The sequence below is a fragment of the Phaethon lepturus genome, unplaced genomic scaffold (assembly GCF_000687285.1).
Source record: "Phaethon lepturus isolate BGI_N335 unplaced genomic scaffold, ASM68728v1 scaffold3778, whole genome shotgun sequence".
Taxonomy (NCBI): domain Eukaryota; kingdom Metazoa; phylum Chordata; class Aves; order Phaethontiformes; family Phaethontidae; genus Phaethon; species Phaethon lepturus.
The window spans coordinates 42,529-53,765 of NW_010559546.1; the positions used below are offsets into that span (position 1 = coordinate 42,529).

The 11,237-nt window shown below is 37.5% G+C and overlaps 1 protein-coding gene across 1 annotated transcript; it reads right to left on the bottom strand.

Moving 5' to 3' along the window:
• Nucleotides 1–1,187: 1,187 nt before the first annotated feature.
• Nucleotides 1,188–8,236, bottom strand: LOC104625684 (leucine-rich repeat-containing protein 1-like). The gene is made up of 5 exons (XM_010293378.1): nt 8,168–8,236; nt 7,157–7,272; nt 6,060–6,232; nt 4,345–4,481; nt 1,188–2,431 (listed from the first exon to the last, which is right to left on the bottom strand). Exons 1-5 carry the CDS (start codon nt 8,234–8,236, stop codon nt 2,273–2,275), a joined length of 654 nt encoding a protein of 217 aa, XP_010291680.1. The 3' UTR covers nt 1,188–2,272.
• Between the last annotated feature and the right edge of the window lie 3,001 nt (nt 8,237–11,237).

Here is an 11,237-nt window from a genome sequence, read left to right on the forward strand (position 1 = left end):
TTAATTATTTTATCTGGTGGCATGTTGGGCAAGGCCCAAATCCAGGCTTTACACATTCATTTCATCTTGCTGATGGAGCTCTCCTGTTTATATCTGGAGCAGATGCTAAAAACAAAACAAACCACAGCCTCCAAATGAAAAACTGTCATCACAGAGCACAGAGTCTTGCTGTCTTTGGCTTTGGTCTGTCTTTTTTAGGACCTCATCTTCATCTTAAATGGGTTTGCCAAGGTTTACTTGGACTCTGGACACAGAGTTGCCTACATTTTTAGACTTTTGTTGTCTCAATCCCAGTAAGCGCTTTAAAAAGAAGATTCTACCCAAGGCTAGAGTCAGCTGTACCAAAACCTCATTTTCTTTCTGGTTTTATTTTAACAGTAGCTTGCCAAGAACAACCAGAAGAACTCTGTCTTGGGAAGAATGAAATTGCACCACCGCTGAATGAACCTAACATCTATCGACCTGCAGCACCTCCTGTAAAGAGACCATTCCTTGAAGGAATCTTTGGGATGAGAAGAAATCATAAAAATTAATGTATTTTGCCAGGTTAGATTTGAATATTTGCAGATGGCTTGCAATACCTACTTGTTCAATATAAAAAAAGGAAGCAGTGCCTTTTGTGCAAGCTTCAAATCAAAATTTAAAAAAGTTAAATTACAAAAACCTATCAAATATTGCAGTTATTAATTTTAACACAGAAGTTATTATGACTTCCCTGATCTCCTCCTTTCCCATCTTCTTCCAGAAAACCTCATACAACCAACGCTTACTGGAAGAAACGTTCAGCAGAAGGGACGTGGTTAGCCATAAATGAAGTGTTAGGTCTTTCATTTTGTTGAAATTTGGGTTCACTGCATTAGCTCATGCTAAATACATCAAATCTTGGCTCTGAACTCAATCTGCTCAAGTCCCTGCACTGAACAACTCAGTGGTCTTTGTTAGCTCATGGCACATACAGAACTCTGAGATGCCAAAATCAATCTTTATCAGCCTTTTGCAAAACTGTTATTTACTGAATTCAACTCAGTTAATACTTACCTTTATAAACAAACCAAAACCCACAGATTTAATAAGACCTTGAAATCAGCATTGGACCACTGGAAGTGCAACACAGTAACAATGATAGTAAATTCCAGTATTAATTCTTACACACTTTAATTGCTATTTTAATGATACAATAAATCTACTGAAGCTTTTAAAGATTTTTTTATTATGGTTTTATATATTTCTATAAAACCACCAAAGCACTTTAAAGAATCATGCTTTCTTGTGTAATACATAAAACTAGTTTCACACTGTGCTTCTGAAAGTCTATCGTGCTGTTTTTCAAGTTATTTTACAGATGGCACATTTAAAAAAAAAAACAAAAGCCAAGAACAATGGAAGCATGAATTTCTAGTGACTGCAATGCAACACGGCATCCAAAACAAGATGTTTCATTACAACTAAGTTAAAGTGTGAGTGCATTATGTAATAAACAATAGCAGTTTGGTCATTTTAATCTTAATTCTGTTTACAACAAAACTAACACTTGTGCTTCATGACCTAAAATCCCATGATATAAACATAAGTTCTCTGCTGTAAAAATCCCAACAAATTACTGTCCGAAAAGAAAAACATATCTAAAACAGGAGACCAAGTTTAAATCTACTCACTTTCCTCGAGAATTGCTATATTTAAGACTAATATGACATACAGGATGCAATAAGGCACAATGGGTGGTACAAACAAATGAATACACTTGTCCAGGAAACTTGTTCTCTTCCACAAATACTAAAATATGTACCGCTCAAGAATAAATTTTCTCTTAAAAATGAAATACATCATCTTGTTATGAAAGTCCTATACAAAAATTTAAAATTTACACCATCTGAGCTGCCAAAAAAATAAAAAAGTGTATCAATTTTCCACAAAACTATATTTCTCACCAGCACATCCAGCCACTGGGAAAAAGATATCCCAGCACTCTGGAAAAGAAAAGGATTATTTCCCCTGTGTTTAAGACAAAAATATTTTATTCTGCATACAGTAGTGTATTATACTTAAAAAAGCCTAGCACTATTAAAATTACAATATTGATTTGGAAATTATTGGTTCACTGCCTGGATGAAATAAGGCACTTTCTTCCAGTGGGCAGCACTTTTCACATATATGGAGACGATGAATCAGGTTCTGGTTAAAAACAAGAAGGGGCTCAGTGAGGTCCCAGAAGACGACAGGAACATTTCAACAGCAGGGGAAGACACAGGAGGTAAAACCTGGAGATGAAACTCTACACAGAAGTGGTCACTCTGTCAATGGCATTATTGACCTCGTTTTTGTTTGAATCCAGTCCTTTAGCAGCATTCATATCATTCCGTAAATTCTCCACTGTCTTTTTCATGTTCTTTAATTCTCCAGGGTGTGGAGTGGCTCGCCTTAGAAGTGTTCTCTAAAAATAAACAGCGCAATAAGTGGTTTTGCCTTCGTCTCTTTGAAAAACAACACACACTTTCAAGGCTTAAGCATTTACATACCAAATATTAGGTATCAATCTTTTTCTTTTTTTTCCCCCCTTTTCCTTTTTAAATTATGATGCTCTATGTTGAACGTTATTTGCATAGCTGCTTGTTTATGAAGACAATGAAAGTGGTTTTAAGAACTGTCTAGGAGCACATTTTTTCCTCTCTTGACATACTAATCTGAAAGCCACTCAAGTGAAGTACAATTACAAGTTATGAAGTGAAGATCCTTTAATAAATATAGTTGGGATTTTTCCCCCCCCCAAAAAACATCCAAGTGATTTAAGATCCCATTTAAAAAAAAACATTAAAAAAACCCCATTCAGCTGGTTTTGAAAGAATCCCACAAGATCTCTTTATAGTGTCAAATACATGTTTGTGTGGAGCTCTGTATGCCTTGCAGCCCCACCACAGAGTTTGGTTTTCTTGTCAGTTAAGAACAAGTATCTTGACCAGAAGAAGGGGGAGCATTTCTCTCCCATCTTAGACACAAGAACATATAACATCATTATGCTGAAACCTTTACAAGGAAAACAAAATTTAAGAAAACCCCAGTTAGCGTCCAGATTAGAGACCATCAGAACATCAAGAATAATTGCACAAATATGTATCAGTATAATACATATATATATGCAATTACTTTTGAGTGGTATACATGTAAACTGTACAGATTACAGCGGAACCGATGACCCATAAATGGGTGCATCGGTCAAGACTGCTTTGGAAATCTGCCCTTCCTTCCTCTCCAGTAGGATCATAAACTTCTTTTTCCCCTAAAAAGGTTCTTGTCCCAAGTCAGGTTGTAATACCATGACTGAAAGCAGTTATCTTCAACACCTGAGCCCTCGTTATTGTATGGACATTCTCGGGTTGGCACCATTGTTAAGAAGGATCAATTCTGAACTCCTTTATTAGTCAGTGTACGAAAAACACTCGTCAGAGACATTTAGTCTCTGCTGCTTTGGATTAAGCAACCATCTTACTTAAAAACATAAATGCTCATTTTCCTACTAACTAAGAATTTTTATGGTCACTTTTTAAATTAAGACCATGTTTCTAGTGTTCTACAACCCAGACAGTGCCCTGAAGCACCTCAAGCTGAGCTCTAATAAGGACCACCAGAAAGATTTTAGAGCATCAGAGAAGCGCACTAAAAATCTGATTGAAGCAGTCTTATTCTTTACAAGGAGTTTTAATTGTTAATGAAAGTTACTAAAGCTAAAGATCACGTTGCATTTTGATCTTCAGGACATGCAGAGTCCAACTTAATGGAGAGGTCTTATAAGTACAGTGACAGATGTTCCCACATCCTTTGCTTAAGTGGGAAACTAATGAGCAACATTCTTGCTGTTTATGGACACTATGGTTGTTTCAATGCAGAGAGTGGAGGAAAAAGAAGAACTAGAGCGAGAAAGAAAGAGACTGGAAATAGAAATTTGAGAGACAAACAATGGCAAACTTAATGGAGACACATGCCAGTGTGCTGGAATCCTATATTAGACCCTATATGCTTTCAGGCAGCAAAGCTTCACAGATGCAGAGAAAGATCCTATCTTGTTTCTGGAAAGAAAACATCCCGAGCAGACACAGGTAAACAAAGCAAACCAAAGGCTGTCCTGCATCAGAACACAAAAGTTATATTCAAAGCAAAAAAACAAACAAGAAGCTTTTTAAGTCATTCTGAAAAGTTTCAGCAGTCAACATGAACAGTTTCTGCTACAAACATATGCAAAAAGCATGCAGCCACAGATGAAATATTTACAGCAAGAGAGCTCAGACACTTTTTACACTTTTGCATTAAAGTCACAGGGTCTGCAGGTATCCAAAGGCTTGGAAAACATACCATTTCATTATCCTCTTCATCTTTTTCATCTTCTAAGAAGCGAATTGCACTGACTCTATTGACCGCTCGCTCATTCCACGTTTCATCTGACATTTCATTTACCAAACTCTCCAGTGCACCACATCGTGGTAGGTTATCTGTTAGAACAGCAAAATGTAACTAAAGATTCATAGCAAGTCTAGAACATCAACATGCTGTATTGTTAATAACTGCAATACGCAACCAAGCACTCATCTGAGATTTACAACCGGCTATTTCTATTTTTTGGATAGAAAAAAGAACTTGCATTAACTTTCTGTTATCAAGTACACACAATAAATAGTTTCTGTATAAATGAGAAATTTCTGTACTTGGACTGTTTCAGGTTTGTAGCAGTTTTAGAGTACTGATTATATAATTTAATATACTTGCCACTATACATGCTTTTCTTCTGGATCATGGCTGCCATCTGACATTAGCCAGTTCCCTAAATGGCATTCCATAACACGGGATCATTGCTTTTTACTGACCTCATCCTTTTAGTATTGCTAGGGATACATGTCTAAATCTTAATTCCAAGCCTTCTACCCTTGAAGCCATGAGATTAATTTGGAGAGGAGGAAATCTAATATCTAGTAGTGAGACTTTTAGAGAAAATAGTCTACCGCAGTTACTCTTCTTGAGCTAGCTTCCTCTTCTCTAAATCTAAAGGGGTTAATTCATTTACTTATTTTAGTTCTTAATGCAATTTGTATTCTTGAAATCCAGAAGCTGACACAAAACAGAGCCTCTTCTACACTTCTGCTGCTTTAATGGTTTCTATTTGCTCCAGCTTCATAGTACTGAAAGAGCAGAATTAATCTAGGTAAGTTTGCGTACCTACAATAGAGATATCCACAGCTAAGGTTTTATCCTCAGGCCCCCTTTGTATTCAGTGGAAAAGAATCCACATAATTTCTTTTAAAAGTCTAGACTTGGACGGGATAAATTACTCCTCAGTGATCACAGCAAAAGTTTAAATATTAGCTCAGATGAATCCCCTTGAATGTTCACGCATTGCTATAAAGCTTGAGGACAAAAAACATCCAGAAGTTACTGGAGCAGCAACCCAGCCAACAGTGAAAAAGAGTTTACGGTCCCACCTGACCCAGAGGCAAGTTTCAGCACAAAAGGTAAAAGCAACTTATACTGCAATTCTACACTTGTTGAATAATATAATAAAGTTACTGTACAGCATCTTTGCTTAAAAGAAAATTAGCTTGCTGAAAAGTAAAATGTCTACTGGTTATTACTAGCTATGCAATTATTTTTCTGGTAAAGAGATTGTAGTTGGAAAGCCACCAACTTTCACTACATATATATGTATTTAAGATGTATTATCAATGTACACAAATATGAACACCACTACTTGGCCCACTGGCAAGCCTCAGAATAATGATATGATTAAGTCTTCTTCTTCCAGGTCTCTATTTTATTTATTGTAGCTGGTGTCATTGTATTTTCAGTAACACTCACAGCCATGTTTCTCAAGTCTTCTGAAAACTAGTACACTTACCAAAAAAAAAGAAAAAAAGAAAAAAAAAAAGAGTAGTTTAACAGTGAAAATTCAACCAGAACTTTACTACTTCGCTCATTAAAGCTTACGCACGTTTTACAAACCTTTATAGAACAGACAGCACAGTAAACAAAGAAGTTATCCTTCTATATGTAATGAAAAACTGACTCTAGGCACTTACCTTGGCAACCAGGCTCAGAAGGCATTTGAGGAAGTAATACACATGTTAAAATCTTTTCTCCTGTTTCGGGGTCTGTGTCAGTCTGAAACGTCAGCAAAGGTTGGGACTGGTTATCAGACAACCACAAAGCCTTCAGCTTTAAGGTAGTCAGTGAGAGGGGAAGATACGTCAGCCTAGTTCAAAAAAGAAAAGTAAAAAAGTCAGGGCAATCTCTAAGAGATTTAATAGATGGTCGTGAAGTCGACTCTTAAGTACATGTTCCTGAGTTGGAATAAACAGGATTGAGATTAATGCCTATAATAGAAGGCATTGCAGGAGTCATCAACGCCAACTACTCCTTTATACCATACTCCAACTACAACTTTATACCATAATTCACTGTAGCTGTGAATAATAGATAAAACAAGGTTGAGCTTTTTCTACTGCAGTAAAACATGCTGGAAGGCAGACAGCTGCTTCTACTCTGGAGCCTTATACATAAACAATATCCAGAACAGAAATATGTCAGTGTCTATGAGACAATTATATTGCATAGATGAGATGCCATTTGCTTTTCTTCATTTTTGTTTGGAGATCTGGGGTTTTTTTTTCATTTAACTTCCTACTAAGCAACTGAACTAATTTGCTGGTTTATGCTTCAATCTATTCCTTCTTGCATTTTGATGTCTGAAGCACACCAACTAAGAGTCATGAGAAGCCACAAGGTCAAAGTGGCATTATTTGTTCCTTGGACTGTATCTCTAAGATAAGACACTCAGTGTTATTTGACACTAAGCCTAGTAGTTTCAGCTGAAGCTCTACCAAATTGCCTACATTCTCAGTTTTAATTCAGAAATATACAAATCCAGAGGTTTTTTTTTTTTAAAGCCTAGCCTTTCCTCAGGGTCAAAGCAATCCAGAAAACATACTCATGACAACACACAATTTATGCTACTTTCGGCCAAGGGGGAAGGCTACTTTCACAATTTCAACAGTAACGCTAACACAGAAGTCATAATTGGTTTTTTGTTACTTCATTCTTAGTCCTAATGTCATTTGTCATTAGAAAGAATTAAGTCAAACCAGCAAAAGAATGTGACAACACAAAAATCTCTTACCTGTTTCCAGCAACATCCAGGACATGAAGTTCAGTGGCTTGTGACATTTCAGAGGGAATTCGAGATAATCTGTTGTCACGTACAGAAAAGACGTTAAGACTGCAGCACCCCCCAATCTATATTAGAGAAGAGGAAAAAAAAAAGTCTAGTTTTGTTGCAGTACGATAGTATAAACAAAGGCATGCAGTACGGGTCACATAATATGTCATAGCGCATTCAAGTTACAATGCCTGCCAGACGCTTCACCCAGAGGTACAGACTGCAAACAAGTGTTAGCTTAAAAGGAGCCTGACCTGAAACAAGTCTGTCGGAGCAGTTTCTTGAACATCTCTATGTGCAAATAATGTATATCCTTACTAATAGGTCAGGTTCTACCTACCTTTTAGAGCTTTCCATGCCAGGAAGAGATCAATAACCACACAGATGCCACTCTGCAGACAACCCTCACAAAAAATACTAGCTTTAACTTTCAACTTTTTCTAGCTCTATGTTTTACACATTAATTCTTTCTTTCCTCATGTTAACTTTAGATACAAGCAAGTGCTTTTGGCAAGGCAAAATGCTAAATACAGCAATCAACTCCCAACGTTTATTGAGTACACAAAGAGTAATGAAGAGTTCACAAAAAGTGGAAGACTTTATGAGTAATATCTTTGATGCCCTGTTTTATTAGAAGCATCTAATTTCAAGATGATTCCCATATGAACTGGCCATTTTCATCTAATATCCTCCGCCTCCACCAATTTATCCGAACGTAAGCATCTGCATTCCCAAGCTAATTTTTGGATGCAAAAGATGAGATTTTTCAGTTCAACCCTTAAAATACCTATATTTTGCATCAAAGGTACATGTTTTCAGAAAAATAAACCCTCTACATTTGATAAAAAACCCACATTCCACCTTTTTGTTCCAGATGGCAATTACTACTCCTATGAACACTGAGATTATTAGTTTTAGCAACTTGAAACTGCTTCAAGTAACTCTTTGTTCCTAGTCACAAAGGAAACTTACCTTTGTTTCCTTATCATACAGAGCTTCAAAAAACAGTGCTGTCTGTTTGCCAGTTCCAAAACTCACCATGAGAAGGGGAAGAAAAAAATTTCTTCTCTTACTCCAAGTGTTAGAGGCAAAATATCCCAATGCCTTTTGAAGCTTTCAAGTTAAGTGGACTTAGAACCTAACTATAGACAACAAACCTACTGAAACATCTTAGCTAAAGAATTAGAGGACTTCTACAGTCACACACATGTAAGAAGGTTCTTCTGTCACAACATAGCCAACATGGTACTACACCTTGGTCAGGAGTCCCCAAATCTGAGCTGAAATTATTTATGTGTTCTAGTTAACTGTCAGTTCTGTCTTTGTAAAATCCACAATTCAATCCAAACCCAAATTTGAGATTACAGACAAAAGCTTTTCTACTAGTCAAAGGAAAAATCACGCTGATTTAACCTACACTATTTACACAAAGAAACTACACTATTTACAAAGAAAAAAGCCATTTTTAAAAGGATGCAACTGTGACTTAGAAAATAAAACAAATGGAGCATTGATAACCCACTCACCTTCCTTTGAATGAAAGAAAGCAGCAATCAGCTGCTCAAGGCTTCTGATTCACAAGCTATTTACAGCACAAAGTTACAGCCCAACATTCTCTTGACAAAACAAAATCTGGGATAGTTTCCCTTAAATCACTGCATTCTGAGATGCAGCTATTTCAGACTATCAGCTGTCCCGGCCCTGCATGTACGCTAGGAGCAGCAACCCTCTTAGCCCTTTTAGCTCATGAATCAAAGCCCTTAGAAACAAGCGCTCAAATCCCGAGCAAACATTTCTTAGTGCAATAATTCTGCTGTTCACTTTAAAGCATGTATAGATTCTTAAATAATGAGCCTTGACACGTTCACAGAATACAATGCCATAGAGAAAAAAAACAAAACAAAACACGCACACTGCCTAATTGGTGTATCTAACATGAGGAGCTGTGAAAAGCAAGAGGTACAATTAGTGAATGTTGATGAGCTGGCAAGTGATGCCCTAACTGTACACAAAGTATTCGCTTTTCCATGAATGAAGTTTGCGTTATTCAAGTCTTCGAGCATGGAGATCCAAACAGTTTAGCCAAACAAAGTAAAGCCATGCAGCCCTGATGAGACCAAAACTTCTATACTTTTGACAATGGAAAAATGCAGCAGTGGAACCAGCCGGCCTGAGCCTTCATGCATTTAAAGCAGTTGAATGAAGGTAACAGTAGAACTGTGGACTGAATAATACTTACAGGGTTATCAATTTACCTGACCCATAATTTTCCAAGCGGCTAACAATTAAGAAAATACAAGAGATGTTCAATTTATTTTTCTTTATCCATACTGGACAAGAGCATGCCAACAAATGGTGACAGAACATACATTCTTCTACTGCCAAAGACGGTTAGAACTCCTAAGTTATTTCAACTTCAGTTATTTTAACTTTGCTCTATCAGTCAATAGGCAATTGCTCAAAGGTTTTGTTTCATTCCAAGGTAGTGAAGACCTTTTGGTTTTTTAACAGGGTAGTGGGGGAAGATAACAGACAGATACTGAATTTTTTTGTGAAACTGTTTTTAGAAAATGCAGGCAGCATCTAACAAGCAGCATCGGGTGAGATATCACAGAGAAAAAAGACAAGCTGACAGTTAAAAAAACCCCAAACACTAAAATCTTTGTCATTTCAATCCAGCAGTACAGAAAGGCATCAGGTCCAACATCTGAAAACCTAAACACAAAGTGGTACCACTGAGGGACAGTGCACACACTAAATGGCATGCTGACAGGAAAACATTGTTGACCACCATGAAGTAATACGGTATCCGTATCGCTGGTTTGGCTGAGAGTCATTAACTGACAGAGCGCCATGCTTTCCAAGGGTTTGATCACATGCTTAGAACAGACTTTGCCAAACCACCGCACAGGCACCAAGTAACACAGCTGAGACCACAAGCCCATTTAACAGTTAAGCACACAGTTCATTTCGAGCACAGACTTCAATTAACGGGGACAAGCACGTGCTTAGTTCTAGGCACATGAGTAACTGTTCCAAAGACTGGGGGCTTAAAGAAGTCCTCACATTCTTCTATAGTGAGCTAGACATCAGGAAAAGATCTCAAATGAGTTGTGCATGTCTAAGTCATACTCCTGAAATTTATTTTGTTCTAGCAACTTTAATTTAAGGGTTATTTACTTGTCTCATCACACCATCTCCAAAGAACAGTCAGCCTAGATAAAAAACAAAAACAAAACCACAAAAACAAACCCCACACATGAGTCAGGCAGAAAATGATCATTACTATGAAGTGCTAATTTTGAGATCACTGGTTTTACAGTACTATAAAATCTGAACAAAACTGCTTATTTGCATTCAGGTGGACTTGCTTCAGAGGATGAACATCACTATGACCCCTCCGGGTTCCACACAAAACTCTACACCTATGGAGGATTTTTTTGTGCTTTTCTTCTATCTCTATCTTCTATCTCAGAGGCTCATTCTTCTAACAGCCTCCTTGTTCTGGAGAAGCAGTAAGACTTGGGCACACCTAGAGAGTATGTAAACTTGGCTTCTAAAACTCCCCTCTACGTTCTGATCATGATCAGAGTTCACCACTTCAGCCTTCTGCTTTTTTGACATCCACATAACCACAGCCAGTCCATCTTAAAACAGCCCTCCAGAACTGCAAGCCCTACCAAATCAGTTCTCTGCTGATGTTTCTGATGACTCCTCTACTGCAGACAGACTGTTGTTGACACCTGCATCAGTTATGTATTTTTGATCACCTGACTTTTACTGTGTTTCTCTGTTATAATAACCTGGTGGTTGTCATTTGATTTTTCCCGCTGATGACATCTTTGCAGCTTTCTGGAGGTAAACCCAAGAGGAGTGTGCAGATTCATCCCACTCTTCCCATTCAGATCCCTCCCAAAAACTCCCATTTGCTCCCTCTCTTGAGCCCAGCTGTCGGTTACAGTCAGTCATCACCATCAACCAAATTCCACTGATTATGATGGCACATCCTCACATTGCAGAGGGATCTGGACAGGCTGGATCG

Bases quoted from the DNA above. Each gene is read 5' to 3' on its own strand.
- LOC104625684 (XM_010293378.1), bottom strand. From the start codon at position 8,236: ATGGTGAGTTTTGGAACTGGCAAACAGACAGCACTGTTTTTTGAAGCT. The intron at 6,233-7,156 runs GTAAGAGATTTT...TTTTTGAACTAG, and splicing joins CTGGATGTTGCTGGAAACAG to GCTGACGTATCTTCCCCTCT. The intron at 2,432-4,344 runs GTATGTTTTCCA...GTTTATTTTTAG, and splicing joins ATGAAGAGGATAATGAAATG to AGAACACTTCTAAGGCGAGC.